Genomic DNA, 24367 nt, shown 5'->3' with positions numbered 1-24367 from the left:
TCTAAATACTAGTAACTATGTTAACTAACGGCAGCCTGAGTGCACCTTTGGTGGTCTTACACCCCAAACTGCAATGCTTATTACAGAAATCCACGGACTAGGGTTGTTTCTCAACGCAGGGATGTTTTCTAATACTAATAGTTTATGGTTGCGGAGCTTTAAGTACCTTTATCTCGAACTGAGATAATGTTTCCGGAACTCTTTTGATCTTCTTGATAAGCAAGTTGGTTGCAGTTAATTGAATAAACTTATAAGAGAACAGCCCTGTAATATTTTCGGAATCTTACTGCCTATATTAGTTTTAAAACGTGTAGAGTTTAGAACAGAATATGATATGAGAAAATAGAATCAGAGCATCGAAGGCATGTCTGAAATTACAATGGTTTTTGGGAAAGAATATCTCTTAATACTGATATAATTACGACTGTTGATTTGTTCGTAGGCCATAAGAATTAATAAGTAATACCAAAATATATCATCATAAAACTTTACTAATCACATGTTTAATTAAAGTTGACATAATGAAATAAGACAAGACAATAAGATATAATGAATACCAAATCATAGCGACGTGGAAGCACACAACTACTGGACAACACGAGGGAAATAAAAACTTTGAAGCGAACTAAACCACACGACCTTGTATAATTAATAATTTTATATTAAATAATTATATATAATATGACGTATAATGATACGGTAAAGGAGTGTAGAAATTTCATTTTAACTATCACTGCTGAAATATTTTTATACTCAAAAACACGTTACAATTAGTAATCACAATTTGTACAGTATAATGAACCTCATCTTTAAACAATTAATTAAAATCAACACTACCAAGCTTAAATGAACACAAGCTGAAACAGCTTCATTATACGTATTGCTACGTTCTTCCGAGAGTTTCTTCGCCGAGCCGCCACCAAAGAAGAAAAAATCATCCTGCAATAATAAAAACTACGTCGCGCAGGAATCAGAGACGCGATTTGTAATTCAGCCAACGTATCGAAGTCGTACGCATTGTCCGTAAACTGCCGTCTAAGCAATAGCGACTTTAAGTGTAAATCTCCTTTTTCTTTGCCCGCTAAAATGGCAGAACGTCCAACCGTCAACAGAAGTAATTGACAATTGATAAACCATTCAGTAAAACTAATTAATTAATTGCGAGGAAGAGGCATCGTTCGTTGGCGATACGTCGGGTCTTGTTAGAGCGAAAATGGCAAGACGAGTACTGGTGGTAACGTTCGCTGCTTGACACGCGTCATATTATTTTAAGATTTTTCCTGATCGCTGTAGTTAAATCGAATTTACCTTTTCGGGTGATACAGGAAAAAATTTGCTTCAAGTCAAGATGAGAGTTCAACCATCACGGTCAGTGATAAACGGTTATGTTGATGCCACAATGCTAAACACGTCTTTGACTTTGATCTTTGATCGCTTCACTCATGATGTTTCTCTTTATTTATTTGCTCTATTATTTCCTTATTAGTATTATCCAAATATGCAGTTATTTCGAAGTGAGAGATGGTTGATACCTTATAAAATAAAATAAGTTTTTCAGGTAAGATTTTTGGAATATCCATGGTCTATTGTTGTATGGAAAATTCAAAAATTAGACCTGCAACTATGTATGATTGAATACTGAAATAACTAAAACCAAAATTTTAGTATGTACAAAACACAAAAACAAAATATTAAATATTTATCAGTTACATATAGAGAAATTAAATGTTTATCAGGTTATGTTATTCTACATACATGTATTGTAGTAATTATTTGATTTTATTGTCCACTTACATATAACTCGGTTAATAAATATAAAATATAGATTAAAAACATATTTTTCTATAATAAAAATATATAACCACTAAGTAGAAATGGAGAAACTAACCTCAACCATGGATCAATAGATATTGTGTCAATATCTATTGATCCTTCAAAAAAATCTTATCAAAAAAAGCTTTATGGAATGAAAAAGTGATCGAAGTGGCAAGTAACTAACATATATGAAAAATTAATGTAACTATATACTGCATTATTTAATACTCATTAGTTTTATATTGCATTCCTGATTACAGAGCTAAACAGTACTATATAGAATTATACACAAAATATAGCTTTTGAGTTATGTTCTGCAATGCAGCAATTGTATCTCTACTTAAGGCCGTTGAAACAGTACAAGCAGCGGTCATCAAAATCTATAAGTGGACAAGAGAGTGGAAAATACAGCTCAATAGTTCCAAATCTATCGATGTTAATTTTGCGTTGTAGTGAAATGATAAAAACCTAATTATACCACTTGACGTATGCCCTATTCCTCATGCAGAATCAGCTAAATACCTTGGAATACATCTCGATGGTAGGTTAATTTGGAAACATTATGTTTGACTAAAAGCATTGGAGATTATACTCAGAGTCAAACAACCGTACACGTTGGTCGGAAGATACCCTTAACTTCGAGTAAAATTAAAGAGATTGGGTTAATCATAATGCAGATTTGGGCCTATGGAGTGAAAATATGCGATTGTAATAAAACATCAAACCAACTAGTAATCCAACGCACCCTAAGCAAAGTTCTACGATTAATTACCAATTCTTATCGTTGCGTAACCAACGAAGAGCTGCACGATGACTTCGAAATCAAATGTATATACGAAATAATCCAAGATTTCCCAATAAAACGTGAAATTTGCTAAATCATAGCGATGTGGATGCAATTCAGCTATTGGATAACACGTAGAAAATCAGAAGATTGAAGCGAATCAAACCACATGAACTTATATACTGTATAAGTATATTCTTAACTTTAGCTTAAGTAGATTAGTTTTATTTTAATTTGGGAAATACATACTGATGTATTAATCCCTCAATGTATATTCCTGTGTATTATTGTAAGTACAACATAACTGTAGTATTAATTTGTAATTTAAGATTGTACTAAGCATATATAATGTTAGATGTATTTAGTAAAAAATGGCACAATTAATTTTACTAAATATGTTAAATGAACTTCGTTAAAAATCAATACATTTTTCTACAATCTACTTAATGAATACTGTAAAAATTCAGACGAGATACTACACCTTTAACAACGATCTGTTCTTTAACACAACTTTTAACTCTCGTTAAAGTAACCTTTAGGTTCTCACAAGCTGCATCTACCACCTTTATGCACCTATTTTACATTATCGTCAAAGGAACTACAAAACTAGTGGCACAACGGAAAAAATAGGGACCGAAGTTTGGAATAGCTGCGCAAACTTGAACTCGTCTAAGATCCCATTCCTTTACCGCTGTGATGCCGTTGCCTGGTTTTATTCAGTATCCTTCCTTCGAGAACGTTCGCCGACTTATTTTATTACAAATAAGGACGAGGATAGTGGTCCTTGGGGTCTCGGAGAGGTGTGCGGTAGTAAATGAGATATAGGGCCGATCTGACGCTGTGTTTCCTTAAATTATCGATGGTGTCTCGTCGGGAAATCTTTTAGGCCTCGCTCTCAGCTCAAATACTGCTCATTTACCGACCGATACGGTGTAATGATTCTGGAATATATCCACTGCGGAGATTTTCCCGTTCGGCATGTTTTCGTTACCCAAACAAACTTTTTTTCTATAAAGAATGTTACTTTCCTGAATAAATTACAATAAAACAGTGAACTCGCGAAACAAAAAATTATGACGTCGAAACGTCGCAGTCTTGTTTGTGTGTCAACTTTAGCTTTTAGTTTATCTATCACACATAATAAAAGAAAATAATATAAATATAATTTATTTTAAAATTGTGGTACATTTAAGGCTTATATTATCGAAAGACTTAAACTATAGTAAACAATACAGCCATAATAATTTTTTGTTCAGTATTTTCCACTTCATCTATGAATTAGAGTTTTAGGCGCGTCTTTTATGTAATGATATTCTCTGGAAGCTTAAACAGCCCGATTAACAATTATATCGGATTGTAAAGTAATTTTATTTTCATTGGAGGGTATACTTACCTCTTTAATAACTTTCTCCATTTCCCATTTTCCCACTCATTCAAGACCATTAAAAAATCGCAATCTGTACATTAAATTTTGAGATTGGGAGAAAATACCTATAAAGATTACATCACACCCCAGTGAATCATGACCAAAATATTTTTTATTTCTTAATTAATAAACTAAAAGGTATTTTTAGCCGAGACCGATCTGCGCAATGTCCGTTGGTCTCAATCACTTTGCCTAAAAGAAAGAGTTATCCGTTTACCAAATCGCCCTCAAAACCTGGAAACACATTTAGTAGCCAGTTAAGTAGAAATGCTACAGCAACGTATCAAATACCTTCTATAGTGATTCAGCGCTGAAGACATTCTTCATCTGTTAGTAGGCTCTAGTATCTCAACAGGTTATTTAACTTTTCCATTTCACATTTTTTCACTAAACCCTCTCACTCTCTTCAAAACCATTAAATATTTGCAAAACACCTTTGATTGTAAACTCCATACATTTTACTTTATGATGGAAGAAAATACCTATAAAGATTATACCACACCCACTGGGGTGTGATTTACTGAATCATGATCAGAATATTTTCTATTTTTTAATTAATAAACTAAAAGGTACTTCTAGCGCAATATCCATTGATCTAAATCACTTTGCCTAAAAGAGAGAGGTATCCGTTTACCAAACGGACCTCAAGTCATCAGTCTAGTATTTTAAGAGGTTATTTAACTTATTCCTTTTCCCATTTTCCCACTCATTCAAAATCACAAAACACCTTTGATTATAAACTCTATACGTTTAATTTTATGATGGAAGAAAATGTCTATAAAAATTATAACACTCCCCACTGAATCATGACCAAAACTTTTTCTATTTTTTAATTAATAAACTGAGAGGTACTTCTAGCCGAGACCGGTCCCGAACCATACCCATTGATCTAAACCACTTTCTCTAAAAGAGAGACGTATCCGTTCACCAAACGGACCTCAACACCTCGATAAATATTCAGTAGCCAGTTAAGCAGAAATGTTACAGCAACGTATTAAATACCTTCTATAGTTATTCAGCGCTGAAGACACTCTGCATCTGTTAGTAGGCTCTAATATCTCAACAGGTTATTTAACTTTTTCTATTTCCCATTTTCTCACTCACTCAAAACCATTAAAAATTCGCAAAACACTTTTGATTGTAAACTCTATATATTTTATTTTATGATCGAAGAAAATACCTATAAGGATTATACCACACCCAGTGGGGTGTGATTTACTGAATCATGATCAAAATATTTTCTATTTTTTAATTAATAAACTAAGAGATACTTCTAGCGCAATATCCATTGGTCTAAATCACTTTGCCTAAAAGAGAGAGGTATCCGTTTACCAAACGGACCTCAAGTCATCAGTCTAGTATCTTAAGAGGGTATTTAACTTATTCCTTTTCCCATTTTCCCACTCATTCAAAATCACAAAGCACTTTTGATTATAAACTCTATACGTTTAATTTTATGATGGAAGAAAATGTCTATAAAAATTATAACACTCCCCACTGAATCATGACCAAAACTTTTTCTATTTTTTAATTAATAAACTGAGAGGTACTTCTAGCCGAGACCGGTCCCGAACCATACCCATTGATCTAAACCACTTTCTCTAAAAGAGAGACGTATCCGTTCACCAAACGGACCTCAACACCTCGATAAATATTCAGTAGCCAGTTAAGCAGAAATGTTACAGCAACGTATTAAATACCTTCTATAGTTATTCAGCGCTGAAGACACTCTGCATCTGTTAGTAGGCTCTAATATCTCAACAGGTTATTTAACTTTTTCTATTTCCCATTTTCTCACTCACTCAAAACCATTAAAAATTCGCAAAACACTTTTGATTGTAAACTCTATATATTTTATTTTATGATCGAAGAAAATACCTATAAGGATTATACCACACCCAGTGGGGTGTGATTTACTGAATCATGATCAAAATATTTTCTATTTTTTAATTAATAAACTAAGAGATACTTCTAGCGCAATATCCATTGGTCTAAATCACTTTGCCTAAAAGAGAGAGGTATCCGTTTACCAAACGGACCTCAAGTCATCAGTCTAGTATCTTAAGAGGGTATTTAACTTATTCCTTTTCCCATTTTCCCACTCATTCAAAATCACAAAGCACTTTTGATTATAAACTCTATACGTTTAATTTTATGATGGAAGAAAATGTCTATAAAAATTATAACACTCCCCACTGAATCATCATCAAAACTTTTTCTATTTTTTAATTAATAAACTGAGAGGTACTTCTAGCCGAGGCCGATCCCGAACCATACCCATTGATCTAAACCACTTTCCCTAAAAGAGAGACGTATCCGTTCACCAAACGGACCTCAACACCTCGATAAATATTCAGTAGCCAGTTAAGCAGAAATGTTACAGCAACGTACCAAATACCATCGGTTCTGATTAACTAAACGAATCCAATTAAACGGGAAAAGCATTGACCAAATACCCCCGTAATGCGCGATTGAGATTCAGCGAGCGTTTGTCGCGTTTCAGCTTCGCTCCTTATGAGTGTGTCAAAGCTTCCGCCAGCGAGACGGTCCCGATCCGTACGCGCCGAAGAATTTATTTCCAATCTTCCACTGGGCCCGATCGACCCGATCGTTTCGATGGTGTCGATGTCGCTGGATGACGCTTTATTGGCATTTTTCCGGGTGTTAATATAAATTGTTATTGGGATCATGCGCGGACGATGCGTAGTCCGCAAACTAATTGACCTCTCGTATTGCCGAGCTTAAACTGTTCGGTTTTATTATATCATCGAACTCACGTCGACAGCTTGTAAACTAAGTATCATCGAAGCTAAGTGTCAGTCAATAAAACCATCACATTTACTACTAGTGAAAATTAAATGTACGTAATTAACTATTATATAAGGCGATTCAGCATCATCTTGAACAACTGCCATACTAGGTTGATCAATGAATTTACGGAAATGAAACAAAATATAGTTGCAAATATGTTTTTTTTATTTTAAATGTATACTAAATATTTATTAGTTGCTATATACCATAGTTCGTCCAACGATAAGTTGTACTTCTATTCTCATACTTCACTAGGGTTTAGTGCTCTTTAACCTGCGTCCATGTAACTTTAGAGCGCCTTTCCTAGCAAACCTTTGGATGACTTCCTTAACCATAGAGATTCCTAGAATCAACTGTAAGTCTTCAATCTACAGAAACCAAGATGCGTTCACTACTTTATGTAGTACTTTGTGCTGAAACTGTATACCATGCAGCACCATGTTATTATTAAAAAAGATTATGATTTTTTTAATTGCATGGCCCAGTTTAAACTATTCTTTTTTATTATATTACCGCAGTCATGTCGACAGATCATGGACTAAGTACCGTCGAAGCTAAGTATCAGTTAATAAAACCATCACGTTTTCTATCAGTAAAAATTAATTGTACAGAATTAAGTATTATATAATGAAATTCAACATCATCCTGGACAGCCAGGACACTAGGTTGCTCAGTAAATGTAGACAAATGAAAAAAGAAAGTTACAAGAATGGTTTTTAAAAATGTAATTCTTCCTTTAGACTAGTTCCCTATCTACAATTAAATTGTTCCTAACATTTATAACTCCACATACACCATAGTTCATCCATCGCATGTTTCGTACATATAACTTCTCCCTTCTTGGTGAATCTATTGATTTTTTATTTGACCGTACGGATTCCTAGATCTTGTTGGAAGTCTTCACTGCTTACATACCACGATGAGTTAACTAAGTTAATACTTCTGTAGGTGTATGTGTATGTATACCATGTATCTCTATTGGTTTTTGGTACTTGGCTGTAAATCATAATTTTATTATATACCAAAGATTTGGATTTTCTTCCAAGACCACCAAATATAATTAACTCAGTTTTCTGACTTCATGGTTCTCATTGAGTGTTAATAATTTAGTTCAGCTGTATGGCTATATCACTGATATAGAGCCGTATGTAGTTCCTTTTACTCGGAGTATTCATCCTTTGACCAAACGACCAAATGGTATCTCAGCACTTTTTTAATAAATAAATATTGTGTATACGTCAAGTGTTCATGTTATTTTGTTTATCATCTCGATATCACTGGTAGAAAGTAAATAGAGGATATTTATTTCCCCTAATTTGGAGTATTCACCCGCTTGTTTGGTACTGAAGAATTGATTAGCCATATATAATTTTAATATCTCTATATATTGCTTTGGACGCACTTTATTTAGCGTTATTGAGGGCTTGTCAACGTCAAATGAACGACTGTTTAAATACAATTTCTTTTAACTTTAACATACGTATTTAAGCATCTTCCAAGTAAGAGGTCCCGTATCTCCAGTAGGTTTTCAAAGTAGTCTTCTTGTTTAATGTATCTAATATACAGCATCTAAAACGCGGGTTCTTTCACGGTTTCGCGGTTTGATTCTTTTCTTCATGAATGGATGGTGCTAGGTAAACTTATTGAACAACGTCGTGTATTAGTCATTTATAATGGATCACACAATCAAGCCCTGTACATGACATATAAGTGACGCTACTTCCTAATCTTCATAAACATAAACTAGTAGTCCTAATATTCCATTGATATATGTCAATATTTCATGAATATATATGAAGTCTATAGTGCCTTTTAATAAACCAGCTTCTGTGATTTTCGAAACATTGCAACATATTGTAGGCAAATTATAACAATGAAATATTAAGAACGATATTAATACTACTACAAATAGTCGACATCAAACATAGAATTAGAATGAATGAAAAGTATAAGAATGAAGAATAAACTTCCTAAAATTTATCTTGAAATGTTTTCAGAGAAATATTACAAATACAGTGTCAGAATCGATGCCAGTATGATAAATGAAAAAGACAAAAAATCTGATATATGAGTAGAAAAAGATAAAACATCATAATAGTGGTTCTTTAATTACTTTTATTCTGTAACTATATAAGTTTATTGATCCAGCGGTATTTCGTTGAATAGATTAAAGCGACAGCCTACTAAGATTTATTAAGAATTATTCAAATGTTTAACAATCTGGAAACGTCTGAAAACTATTTACTGGCACTAAACCGACTCGCTAAAGTTATCCATAATTTAAAGTCTTACTGCATGAACATAGCCCTAGTAAATTCAGAACCGATAGGGCGCTTTCGCGTTTGATCAGCAGCAATAAAGTTATTTTATGACGTTCATAGAGTGTCTCATGCCAAACTAACGCTGATGTCGTCTTTTTGCTTTGTTACAGGAATCAGACAAGAGCAGGATATATACGTCAGACTTATCGATTCAGTGACCAAGCAGGTGAGTCTACTTTGTTCATTATTGATTGAAAGTTAAGAATTATTCTTTTTTATTTTAATTTAATTTCTATATTTTATCAAGAAAAATATGAAACTGTTATGTTTTTCTTATTATTTAATTATTACACTTTTACTAGTCGTTTCCGACTAACCTACAATTTGTCTTTATCACAACTTAAATCTAGGTATATAACTAGGAGGACCCATCGGCCCTATCTCAGTCTCTGGTGAAATAATGTTTATACATGCCTCACTACACAACACTACACAAGATCAGATGGTTTCATTATTTTGTGTCTGTGTACTGTTCTGGTGGTATCCAAATCTAATCCAAATTTAATATACTCATGAGAATGGAGTCTTTCCTCATGCCCCCTTGCAATTCTCTTGCTTTCTTGACTTGCTGCGGGTAACTGAAGGTCTCGATGTAGGAATCAGTCCTATAGTATCTGGGTGCACCCACAGTACCTCTCAGGACTTTGTTCTTAAAATATTGTATGTTGTTTATGTTACTCTTTGCAGAAGATCCCCATAATTGAACTCCGTATGTCCATATAGGTTTCAGTATTTGCTTATATAGTAGCAATTTTTGTACTGATAATTGTGATTTTCTTCCAATTAACCAGTATATTTCTCTACATTTCAATTCCTGTTCTTTTCTTTTCTTCTTTATATGTTCCTTCCAGCGAAGTTTTGCACCAGATTCATTCTGAGATATTTAACGTTATTTAGTATATATATATATATATATATATATATATATATATATATATATATATATATATATATATATATTTAGCTTCTTTTATTGTAGAATAAGGTTCTTCTTGTTTGACTAAACATTCTGGTTGTAATGTATGATTTTAATAGTTCGGTGTGTTGCTTTGGTATCATTTTCTGTAGTTTATGAACAAGGCCTTTATACATATATACATACATACATACATATATATATATATATATATATATATATATATATATATATATATATATCGAATTCTAATTAAAACTAGAATAATACTGTTAATATTTATTTTTCTTGATTGGTTGATATATTTGGGTTAGAGTCTTTCTAATGCTCTAACATTTTTTGGGGACTAACAACACAAACCAAGAATTATTACAGAAAATTCCTTGGGACTATAAACCAATCAACAGTTAGAATGCTTAGAATAATTTTGAAAAATGATTAAATAGATTGGGAACCAAACCTACACAACAACTATCAACATAAACCAAATATGTGGACAAATACATAATTCCGATTTCTTTGAGGAAAATCAAACAATTTTGGCAGGTTTTTAGGGTTTTAGACCACTTCCATCAATTAATCAGGCAAGCCAAGGCTTCATCTGACAGTTAATAGACTTCTACATTTCACCAACATCTGGGAGACTGACATTGGCTTCTCACAATTGGGACAGATGTCTCTCAGTTCGATTATTTGAGAATAAATTAGCAGTGACCAATGTTTGTGACCTGTTTAATTACTTGCTTTATATCTCCATTCTCTAAAAAAGTAGCAGGGGAAGAGACCCTTTTCAATACGCCAAAGCTCATTTTCTTCTGCCAGTAAGTCCCACTCTAGTGTCATGAGGCTATAGCTATATAGACTTTATATATCCTACGATATATAAATGGGTAAAGTGTTTACAATTTGTTGACTACTGCTATCGTCACTGTTCAGATTATTTTGTAACATTTGACAAATAATCTATAACAATTATAATTAGACTGTATATCAGTAAACTACGCATATGTTCTAGTTTCTGATATAAACCTAAAAATAAAATTAAAACAAAAAGAAAACATACGACCACGTGATTTTATTGTAACCTGAGTAAAAGGTTGTACCGAATAAAGCGGAATTATAATCGGGCGACCGTGCTGAACAAGATAAATAACAAATGAATTATTTCCACAGCCTGCTCGACTAATATGGTGTAATTTTATGCCCAACAAATAACTATATTTAACAATTATCGTTAATTGTGCGAACGTAGTATCGGTTTCAGTGCCTAGCTCTGAATTGCTTTTAAACATCATAAAAGAAACGATTAGAAATATAAAAGGGAATACGTAAGTGTTACACGTCGACACAGTGAATATTTTCCATATATATATGACGATAAAATAAGACTCGCGTCAATCTGTGTTCGGTATTTCCCTGGGGATCTATTAGATTAAGATTATTCGCTTGGCAACTTTTAAACTCGATATGAAATTTTACTTTTTAATGCGATTTTAACGAGAGCCAACACTCACTACGTTTGACATAATCTGTTATGAAAACTTTGTGATAAATAGGTTTGCTCCGGAAGGTTTATACTCGATTCAAGACACATAATTTTTATTATACCAGGTATCTCAAATGATATATTTATTTAGTTTCGAGCGCGAATATAGTGAATCCAGCCGATGCGAATGGTACGTTAGTCGGTAGTCGAAAATTGGTCAAGTAATTTGGAAGAATCGACACAACACCGAAAAATTGTTTTGATCACCAATATTTGACCAAACAAGATCAATCAATGCGCTACAATATTCACAAAATCTAACCCATCAAGAACTAAAGCCCCAAGGGCCCAAACCAAGGGATATTTGTCGCGATCACATAACGAAACACTCTTGAATATTCACCAACATCTTGGTTTTGGATGAAGCTCTATTTCATCTTAATATTCTTCCAAAGATTATTGAAAATAACAGAGGAACTCTGAAGAAGACAATTCAATTTCAATTTCATACAATATTCGCAATTTCGCAATCACCTAACGAATTTACTGCAGAAAATGAATTGACTTATGTGGCTGTGATGTCGTTCAGATACTCCTATCATTCTGGCCAAACGAAGTTAATTGATTTGCAAGAACATAATTCCTCAAAAAAGTATAAAGCTATATCGAATGAAGAGTTATGATATAAACATTTTTTAACGACTACAAAAGATGAATACATCGACAAAATGAGAAAATTAGTGCTTGATATTAGAGAATTAACTCAAGAAATATAGCTGGAATATATCCCGTTCAACTAACAGATCTTTCATAGTATTAGGACTGATTCTTCAAGGAATCGAAACAGTGATATAAAATTTTGGAAAGGCTTAATTTTGTATACGTAATTTCTCTTTATCGAAAACTACAATTATTACTAAAATAAACTATTTTTAATTATTACTATAAAATAATAGCGTTTTATGTTAAATAATTAAATTATATTCATTGAAGGACACCGAATGTTTCATTAAACCTGAATAAAACCACTTTAATGTCAAAGTATTTTGTTAGGTATATATTGTACAATAGCGAAGATAACGATGATATTAATCCAAGGATATAAATTAGTTTTAAAGGATTTTTTTATAATTAACCTATACCTATAAGTGTGGTGCCTTACGTGTCCCTTTCCGTAATGCAAGGGTGTTCATATGTTGATGTTATGCATGATGGGCTTCTGTGATTTTCGTCTAACAGGCTAGTCTCGTGGGATAACGTCGACCATGTGATGTTGATGGGTTCCATTTCTCGTGCTATCTTTCCATGCACGTGTTAAGCACCTGTCGAGTAGCTTATGTTCAGCTGATTTACCTGTTAGGCACTTTGATCACGTCGAGGTCTCTAATTGTAAGCTGTTGGTCTGGTCGGTCGGTCGGAATGTGTAGCTGCCTATGCGTTGTTTGTCCGAACACTCACAACTATTTGTGGAAGGAATTTGCACGAGAACTAAAAACACTGGTTGAAGAACTACTTGTTTATTTCGACATAAATTGATACATGTGGTCGATGGGAGAATGGACGGGATATTAGGTCAGGTAAAGAACGTACGGTAGCGCTGTGGAAGTGGTACTGTTACATGGGGGTAGAGAAAATAAAAGAGAGCGAGACGTCGTCTTGGTGGTCTTTTATAGCCGGGAACCGCATGGTACCAATCCACCGGCGTTGTCAACCTTTGAACTTGCTCTAGGTGAATGCGTGGTGGCCTAAAGGGTGGTAGCTGTCGCTACAGATCACTGATTACGTTCCACCACGTTTATAAAAACTAAACACTTCATATTTTAATTAAATTTTAATTTTTCCGTTTAATAGAATAACGAACGATCCACCGAACAAATCAAGTACGTATTAGAAACCAAACAGTCGAATTTAAAGCAAAGAAAACGATCCGAATGGAAACAAGCTGAATACGGCCAAATTAAATTCACACGGATTACTGAGTAAAATTAAATTTAAGAAGTTAAGCCCGCCAACTTCCAACTCTATCGTCGTGGCGTCCTCCGTCTCGCTCCCACCCGAGGCGCCGCGACGCCCGTCTCCCATCGACAGACTATCCGTGTCCTCGTCTAACGGGCGCGTACGGGCCATTTCAAGGCGTCGGCGGGCGGCGGGACGTCGCTCGACGGAAATTCAACGCCGAGCCCTGATTTTGTTAGAGGCAATTTTTAATGGGCAACCGGCAAATTACCGATGCTTTAAAGTGTTAATAAATTCATAAATTTTCGGTTTTGATGTCGCTATTAATATTAAATGAAAAATGATGGTTTTCGAGGCGAGGAAATGAAGAGACAGATCGGCGCCGAAAGTCGTTTTTGATTTGATAATTGTTTTGATGGTATTTGAAATTGATCGGTGGAGATTTTACGCTCAATTAGACAATAATTATTTTAGTATTACTTACAGCTGAAGGTATTAAATGCTTGCGTGTATTCTGATTATTTTTTCACATTAAAAAGGCATTTATCGGGAAAAATTGGAGTAATATATATTAATAAACATGCTCTCCATCATTTTCTTGTCTGAATGACAATATGGCTATACCGTGTCGAAAGAACTATGTTGGTATGCCAGCGATCATAGATCTATTTTCGTGTTTCCGTGTAACCGTGTTACAGTGTAGCAAAATACTCTAAATGTGGCAGAACTTCCCGTTCAACAGTATGTCCAATCTTGCAACGTATGTTCGAGCATTGTAATGCCATAGGATGAATTTGCCTCTGTTATTTGTTATTGCTAGACTTTTTTGCAACAACATGTCGTCCAATTTCTTCAACTGACATCGGCAGATACCTGCATTTTCATTCAGTTTGTATAGCTCATAACACACTACATTTATGGTCCTGGACTAACTTTTGCATTCGGGATTTTCTTTGTAGATCAACATTTAATTGTGTGTCATGGCTTGTCTATCAATGAAACCGTGATATTTAAATGGTTCCAAATGTTATTTTTGGTCGTATCGCGTGAGCAATGTTTTTCCATCCTTTTGGATCCTTCATCATTGAGTTGACTTATCACTGACGTAATCTTGAGCATGGTTTTGGTCCAATAAGTCTTGCAATTTATTCTTGCATTTCAGTCTTCGAACATTGTTGGTCCACCAGGCTGTTCTTTGCCATTAACTTGAAAATCATCGATTTTAAATCGATTAAATCAAAACTACAAACTGGGATATGATGGCGCATTTTTGGTCAACTTTGGCAGCCGAATCAAACAATAATAGTAATAAATGCCGCAATTTCAGTATTGAGCATTGCATGATTAGCGTCTGTATACACTGAATGCATCAATAATTTAAAATTTAAAACTGTTATTTTATGGAAGGAATTGTAAGAACCATTGCATTGTTTATTTGTTTATTTAGCATTTTCATTAATATATATCGCGGAAGAAAATAGATGCAAGTACCTAACATTTAAGGAAAATGTTATTTTGTTTCTGTTTTGAGTTTCTGAGTATTTTGTGATTATTGATAACTTTGGTTCGTTTTTATCAGGAATTGAATATTTATTGCGAAGAAATGGAAACTTATATTTTATTCGAAATACTATCAATCACAAATAATTACTTTTTTCGGTATTTCTGACAAGATGCATTTTTTACACCAGAATAATGCTTTATAATGAACTAAATCAATTCCTGATAATGTTAAGTATTACATATTCGATCAAAATAATTAGCAATCAGTAGAAGTAATGTCTGGCAGTTAAATTGGAATGTCTCTTCTGAACTTTTCCGTTTAGATTCCATCATACTGTAATTCTATGGGTAAAATTGTAGTTTTTGCTTCAGTTTCGCTATTCTTAAATATTGATAACCATTCACTATACATTTCCTCACTTGAGCCTTCTTATATAACTCTACAAACAACAGATACTCACAAAGTACAAATACCATTAAATTAATAAAAGTTATATGTCAAAACTACACGGCCAAATTATAGCTTTTTTAATATTATTTCAAAGACAGACCATATGACATCTATCGCTAATATTGTCGCGTAATAATTTAATGAAAAATATTGAATTTTATGTCAATATTCAGTTTTAAAATTAGCGTCGTTTATCTAGGACTGAGAAAGAGAGTGTTATAATTGACTGGATTTGCTGGAGGATTGTCAAACAGGTATATTTTCAAGTACTAGAGGGCTAGGTTAGATTATAAAATGAATATTCCGTAAACAATAAAATAGTGTATGTAGTTATATATTTGAAGGAAACGACAACTTTACTAAGGGACACGATTGAAAGTATTAACTATCAAAAGAGGAGATGACAATACTCCACTTAGTTACCAAGATTCCGACCCTCTTTTATTTCGAGAATCTCTCACAGAATATTCAACGAAAAATTAGCGGCTTATAACATTAGCTCTTTAGCTTGATAAAAGGTACACAAGCAGAACCATGGTCTCCTTTCCCCTACAACAAGACAATATTTATTCATATCACCCAGAGCCTAGGGCAAAAGAATATTTAGTGGTATACCACACAATAATATATTGGAAATATAATAGGTTTAGCTTCTTTTATATCTGAAATTTAACTCTTCTCTATTGAAATTTAAAGAGTAGTTTGTTTTTTATTATAAAGTTATTTTCAGTTCAAAATAAAAGTATGGAAAGACGGATAAATTTTTATTTCTAAACTAAAAAGTTGATTTTAACACAAACCTGATTATGTTCACCGATTATATACTTTTTTCAATAAAAAAGAAGCAGAAAATTGTTTCCAACCTTATTTATTTTCTCAACATAGATATTAACGTACTCTTTGTATATTTGAATGCAAGTTATCAAACACAAATAAAGGCAGACATAGAATAACTTCCAGTAAATAATGAAGGTATTTAAACGTCAAAATACCTACTAAAACAAATACTCAAATATGATTTAAAACTAATTCACGGTAGAATGAATATAAATACATTAAATACTACTAAATATCTTCCTTTCCTCTTTCTGTACCGTACTAATTCTAGTAAATAATGAACGGATTTAAACAAAAATGCTTATTAAAACAATTGCTCGAATATCATTTAAAACTAATTCATAGTTGAAATGAATACAAATACGTAACCCACCAATAGACATTTTCCCTTTGCTCTTTCTCTGTCGTACTAATTTTTGATCATCTCGAAATTCAAGGCCATTCCCGCTCTCTTAAGGACATGTAGTGCTAACGCAATTAAGTGGCAACGTAACTGGCCGAAACCCAATTAGAGGCGAATTGTTGTTTCACCGTAGGGGAGAATTAAGAATGAACGGCGTGGACGAAGAAAATACCTTCAGGGCATGCCGAGCGGCCGGGAATAGATCGTCGACATTTTTCTCCTAAAATAAAATCGATCCTAGCGGACCGTCCTAAGCTTCGTTGCCAGTTATCAATTTCAAATATTTCTACAAAATTGTTTTCCCTGGTCTTTAATTATATAACTAAAACCTTCCACAAGAGGAACATGAAAAATGCTTGGGCCTTTAGTTGGATCGTAGGTTAACTTGACAGAAGCATATCTGAACCAAGCATCCAAATCCATGTTTAAACCAATCTGGACATACGGCATTCAACTATGGGGCACAGCAAGTAACAGTACCATATTAGAAATATTTGAAAGATTCCAGAGAAGGTTCAGAGAATCTCCGGTCTCAGACAGATTCATGTAAAGGGATGGGAGCTGCGATCAGAGATTGAAGCTCTCTCATGAAGTAAAATAAAAATAATAACTAGCAGTTTAGAAGAAGGACAACATAGTGGCTTATTATCCTCACAGAGAAAACCAAGAAGAATGGCACCTAAAATGGAGCTATTAAAGATAACGAAACTAAAAAAACCCAAGAAACTAACAGAACAATACTGCTAATGATTAACGTACTGGATGACCAACTGTGAACACCAAGGAATACGTTACTAGAATAAGGTTCAAGTAAAAATAATCTTTAAAATTAATTTATAGGCCAAATAGATCATTTAAATCCATTCCAAAGACAGGCATTAAAGAAAACGGAACTAAAAAAAGGCCAAGAAACTAACAGAATAATATTGCTACTGACTAACGAACTGGATGACCAACCAACTGTGAACACCAAGGAATACGTTATTAGAATAAGGTTCAAAAATAACTGTTTTAGTCCACATTAAGATATTATAAATATTGACAGATTACATAGACCGTCCATTACCACCAATCAGCTGTTAATATACCCTCCGAAACGAAATATAGTTGAAGAAAAACTAATCCGATGATTTATACGCGCACAACAATAAGATAATACTTAATCCTCCATATTAAACATTGTTTCCGATGTTTGAAGATTGTAGATTGATTTGGCAGAAGCATATCTGAACCAAGCGTAATCAACTCGACAATAGGCTTCGTAGTGTGAAGATTTTAACAGATCGCCATACGCTTCCAAGCAATGAGAGCAAAATAATGTTATCCAAATCCATGATTAAACTAATGTGGACATACTGCATTCAACTATGGGACACAGCAAGCAACTGTACCATATTAGATATATTTGAAAGATTCCAGAAAAGGTCCAGAGAATCTCCGGCCTCAACAACAGATTCATGTAAACGGATGGGAACTGCGGTCAAAGATTGAAGCTCTCTCATGAAGTAAAATAAAAATAATAACCAGCAGTTTAGAAGGTGGATAATACAGTGGTTTATTGTCCTGACAGAGAAAAACAAAGAGAATGACACCTAAAATGGAGCTATTAAACATAACAAAACTAAAAAAATCCAAGAAACTAACAGAACAATATTGCTAATGACTAACGTACTATTATTAGAATTAGAATAAGGTTCAAGTAAAAATAATCTTTAAAATTAATTTATAGGCCAAATAGATCATTTTAATCCATTCCAAAGACAGGCATTAAACATAACGGAACTAAAAAAAACCAAGAAACTAACAGAATAATATTGCTACTGACTAACGAACTGGATGACCACCTGTGAACACCAAGGAATACGTTATTAGAATAAGGTTCAAAAATAACTGTTCTAATCCACATTAAGATATTATAAATATTGACAGATCACATAGACCGTCCATTACCACCAATCAGCTGTTAATATACAGCAATATAAGCAACAGTACCGTATTAGAAATATTTGAAAGATTCCAGAGAATCTCCGGTCTCAACAACAGATTCATGTAAAGGGATGAGAGGCTCAGAGATTGAAGCTCTCTCATGAAGTAACATAAAAATAATAACCAGCAGTTTAGAAGATGGACAACATAGTGGATTGTTGTCCTGACAGAGAAAAACAAAGAGAATGGCACCTAAAATGGAGCTATTAAAGATAACGAAACTAAAAAAATCCAAGAAACTAACAGAACAATATTGCTAATGACTAACGTACTGTTATTAACAACAAAAGCGGTAAAATGATGCTTGAAAATTAGAATAAGGTTCAAGTAAAAATAATCTTTAAAATTAATTTATAGGGCAAATAGATCATTTAAATCCATTCCAAAGACAGGCATTAAACATAACGGAACTAAAAAAAAAACCAAGAAACTAACAGAACAATATTGCTAATGACTAACGAACTGGATGACCAAGTGTGAGCACCAAGGAATACGTTATTAGAATAAGGTTCAAAAATAACTGTTCTAGTCCACATTAAGATATTATAAATATTGACAGATCACATAGACCGTCCATTACCACCAATCAGCTGTTAATATACCCTCCGAAACGAAATATAGTTGCAGAAAAACTAATCCGATGATTTATACGCGCGCAACAATAAGATAATACATAATCCGCCATATTAAACATGGTTTCCGATGTTTGAAGATCGGCTAAGACAGTTTCCGATAAGGAAACTGGCGTGGGGCGCCCGTTGCCGACCGGAGCTCCATTCCGTCCACCACGTGCCGCACACGTGACTTCATAATCGAGGTCCATCGTATCTGGGACCGTATACTAAGGCCTTTATCGCATAGGGGTTGAAGCGATTATGTTGCAAAATAGGTTTTTTGTTTGATTTTGATTATCGTGCAGGCTGAAAAGACCCGGAGACTTGGTAGAAAACGTTTACGTCGCTCGTGGGCTTGAGGATTGATTGGGTTGTAATAATTGATTGTTCAGGAAGGATTCTGTTATGTTTTTTTTTTGTAAAGATATCTTGATTAATTTCAATATGTTCTTTGTTGACTTATATCAATATTCTCTTTAGAAATTAATTAAAATTCTAGAGTGATAAGCTAGTAATGTTAGATTAAATTGACTAAGTAGGATTGAAGATATCTGAAAATATATAAAATGTAATATGTAGATAGTTTTAATACGTTAAAAATATATTTTTGGATTTAGTCGATACATAATGGCAAAATGATCAGTGGAATACTGTGTTTTCTATTGGTTGCACTTAAAGACTGAGAAGCCTCTAAAAGCAGAAGCTAAAACGTTCTTTAATCGAACTTTACAAAAGCAGTAAAATGATGCTTGAAATGCAGCATTTTTACAAAAAATCGAAAGCTTGTTCTATGTTCTAATAAAATTTCTTTTACTTATAATGAATAGATAAAAGTCATCACTCTTTAACATACTGTGATAGTTAATTTCAATTAATTTATAATATTATTTGATTTTTTATGTTTTCAAGATTTTGAAACAAACTTTGTTCTCGTCTTAGTTTTTAATTAACTTACCTTCAAGTTACTATCTTATGTGTACGTTAAGTGATTTAAGATGATTCTAGCGTTAGGAACGGTCGACTGAGATGAATCGAAAGAGTGGATAGTCGCATTTGAGTATCTGTACTGTATAGATCGGTTGATTTTAAATAAATTAAAATTTTAAGTGACATGATAATGAAATGGTAAAACGATTCCAAATATGTTTAATCGGATTTTAAAATTAAGAAATTAAAAGTAATTGGCTTATATTTATTTTGTTCCAACTTCTGCTTAAGAATGTTTTTTTCGACTGTGTTATAAGTAAGATGGATATGTATTCCTTATCGATCTTTCTTTGGGAAAGAAATGGGTTATATTATGCTCAAATGAACAGTTTCGTTTTAAATGGTGTAAATATATTTCTGTATATTATGACTCCTAAATATTTATATATTTTCTCAATCAATCTTTATCAACTATTTAAAACCCGCACAATTTTTCTGAATAAAATAATAATTTCAATATCCAGGAATATTTTAAAACTATTAGTCATTGAAGCTTCAATTGAAGAAGTTTTAACATTCAAACGGTTTAAACAAAAATATCGAAATAGTCAGTTAAAAAACGGAGATAACATAAATCCAGCCAAAGCTATTTACTATTTATCAATCAATATACTCTTTTTACCTTCTTACATTTAAGAAAAAATATTAAAAAATCGAGTTTCTAAATGCCCCAGTATTAACGTATTAGGTGACAATGCAGTGGAAAAAACAAATGTTCATCACTTTAACAATTTCTTTATTAAACTTAAGAAAATCAGTTAAATTGCCATACTATACTGCAGAAGAATGCTCTAGCGTGAAATTACACTGCATCCGAACATTCTGCAAAACACAGCAATGTTTTTCTTGTTCAAGAAAGCGTAAGTCCTCCAATCTAAGTTAAAGGAAGTCTATTTGGTCGGTTTTACTAGCAAAATTAACTCAATAATAAAATTACATAACTGATACAATATATAGACTGAAATTATATTACCAGCAAATTAAATTAAACACCAGATGCCATAAATCCCCATATAATAGGTCTAACGTGAGATATTTCCACGGTTTAGGTTTCGTTTTCACAATCTATCCCCTGTATTAATTACCTAGTATTTCTTCGTAAATATGACTTGTAATCTCTCCCTCAGGTGCACTAATACGTCTACTATGTCTTGACAATTACACTAGAAAGTGTTTCGTAAGGCGTAACAACAATATCAGACCGATACGGTTACGTCATCTTACGTGATGCTCATTACCCTTTAATTGTTGAGCTTCTACTTGGTTTAATATCGCTAATTACCTAAACAGGACTATATTTCCATCCATATAAGATGTCTGTGCATAAAATGTGTTTAACTGTTTGGTTCGTTAAAAATACATTTTCAATGAAGTTGTTGTGAATGAAAACTTTTACTATGTTATCAATCAAACAAGTATTTCGGAACTCATCCCTTCATAGCTGAATCTAACGTAAGGTTTCGTTAATTCTCGGCATTTTTGGGAATGAATCATTAGGGATAAACAGTAGATTTATCAAAAATTTGACATAAATATTTTTCTAACAAGACTGCAAAAATTCAGTATTACTTGATGATTGAAAAGTTTTTGAGAGAGTACTCAAAATCATAAAAGAACACCACTTATCTTGAATCTTGAATATATGCTTATGAAGCCATCTATTGAGAAAAATTGCTACAATATATGTTAATTAAGCTATTTTATATTATTTCTACAACTATTTCCTATCTTTCTGGCAATATGGTGATATCATGTCGAAAGAAGAATGTTGGTTTCAGACAAGCCATGCTGAATCTACTTATACAATTGGTAATTCACAAGGCGCTATGTCTGTGGAGTATGCTGGGTGCTGTAGAATCTATTAGGGGTGCAGCAGTATATCCTTCACAGCTTTTGCAACGTGTGACAGACGGTTTTCATGTAAGAGAACAACTTTGAGTAATGCTATTCCTTATTGCTAGTCTTTTATGCAACAATAGGTCATTCAAGTTGTTCTATTGACATCGATATTACTGAAGATCGATAGATTCCTGATAACTTCTTTTATTCTGCCTGACAATCATTGATATCCCTATGTGGAAACGGTTCCTAATAGCATTTCGTGTGATAGTAATTTTCTCTCGTTCTGGATCATTTCTGATATCGGAAATACAATTCTGACTATTCCATGATTAGCGTCTGTAGACACTGAATAAATGGAAGACAACTGTATTTTGTAGAGAAAACACCAATTCATTAATTTTTGTTAGCCATATTGAATAAAGCGACGAAATGGTTCTCATACTACTACAACAGTTGAGAATTCCACTGAAACATGGATGAATATTATTGGCTCAATAAAATAAACCAAATAAATATATACCAATACAGAAATATTGATCAACTTCATCATCATTATAGGACTAATGGAAACACTCAGTAACAGCTACAGAAATATTTCAAAATTGAACCGTATTCTCTTTTTGACATTATCATTCGATCATTAGCGTCGTTTCAAGATTCACAAAGGGAATTGGATTCCTTTTTTTCCCCGTTTCGAAAATACCCTTTCGCTGAGCCCTTATAAAAATATATATTCAATTACACTAAAAGGAATAAGAGCTGCAATTACATTCGCATTTCATTTTATTTCGACTAATCTACTTGCGTGTTATATTATGCTTAATTTTTGCAAATTTATGCCATAATTAATACCCTTAAACGCAGTATCTTCAGTCCGAATTGTAAGGGCGTATTGCCCTTAAAATGTTTTCATATCTGATGTTTAGGCCTACTATGTCACACGCTTGCCGGAATACTTGACGTTATGCTTTCATATCAAGGCTCATTTCTGAAAGCTAATATAGTTTAGATACATTAGATTTCACATAAATTTAATAACCTTAAAACACAACAGTATAATGTTTTATAATAATTAAACTAGAATCATTTTATACACATAATTCTATAATTAGCATTATGATTGATTAACAATATATATATATATATATATATATAATGATTGATGATAATGATTAACAAAATGATTACTTTTAAAATAAATGTGTCTTGTATAAGAACGTAAAAACACGACAGATAACTATATTTTAAACAAATTAACTCCGGCCGGTTTTCAGCTATAGTGGGCCTCGTTGAACCTCTCCAGAGAGCATTGATATACTTTTATGAATATGCACAAGGCCCTGAACAAATTAATTTAAATACGCGAGATAGCCGCAACGGTATTACGCCTAACAGGACACCCTCAGTTACGCGATAAGGACGACTATTCCCAGGGGAATGTTTCATAAAACTTCTCTGGTCATTTAAGATACGTTTCGCCATGAGTTCGACGTAATCTTGGTGACGATTTAACCGATTACCGGAGCCGAGTGCGCTCGATTGACCTGAAGACATCACGTTCGAGTTGAGAACATGTAGATGCGACTATAGTCGAGACGGGATGAACACCAACTACCGCTTAATAATGGAAATACAACTCGATGGTTAGATGTGTAATTACCATGATCCAAATGATCTTCTATCCAGTTAGTTTGGTTTGAATTTGTATCGAACATTCATTATTTTGCTCAGAGACAAAGACATGTAAGTCATACAAAATTATTGGTCTGAGGTCTACTTCAAATATGGAATTGCAACAAAATTGGACGTCCGGTTTTGTGTTATACCATTAAGTTTTTTTTTGTTACGAGCGAAGATGGCAGAATAAGACACAAACCAATGGAAATCAATACAAAACAATATTTAATTTTGACGTTAAGCTATTTATTTACAAAAGTCGTTCTTCCATTCTATTTCTGTAATCATTTACACTGGCGGTTCCTGAAGGTGTTCTGCAATTTTTGCAAAAAAAACTACCACTTTTTATAAATTAAGTCCATCCTACGTTCACTTCTGTTCGCAAATTTGGTAATCACTTTGTCAGTAATGTTTTCTATTTCGAGGATAAACTGATTTTCAATAGATAGCATGCACATAGCTGTTAAAAGATCTTCGGTCATTGAAATTTTTGAGAAACCTTTTGATGCGTTTTAGTGTTGAGAAACATCTTTCGGCCTCTGATGTTGTCAC

General features: G+C 33.2%; 1 protein-coding gene across 3 annotated transcripts in view; it reads left to right on the top strand.

Annotated features, from left to right (window-relative positions):
• The window catches only part of kn (EBF transcription factor knot), a 148975-nt gene that overhangs the window by 24576 nt on the left and 100032 nt on the right, over positions 1–24367 (top strand). For all 3 annotated transcript variants that reach the window (XM_076402513.1, XM_076402515.1, XM_076402514.1), the window contains exon 5: positions 9268–9323. In XM_076402513.1, the coding sequence (XP_076258628.1) occupies positions 9268–9323 (56 nt within the window). The remainder of the gene's footprint in view (positions 1–9267; positions 9324–24367) is intronic.

This window comes from Rhynchophorus ferrugineus, unplaced genomic scaffold, assembly GCF_030347505.1.
Source record: "Rhynchophorus ferrugineus isolate W39M unplaced genomic scaffold, kcgeb_rfMv2 rfM4, whole genome shotgun sequence".
Classification (NCBI taxonomy): Eukaryota; Metazoa; Arthropoda; class Insecta; order Coleoptera; family Curculionidae; genus Rhynchophorus; species Rhynchophorus ferrugineus.
The sequence above is the reverse complement of the archived record's forward strand: the minus strand, read 5'-3'. Positions and strand labels throughout refer to the sequence as shown.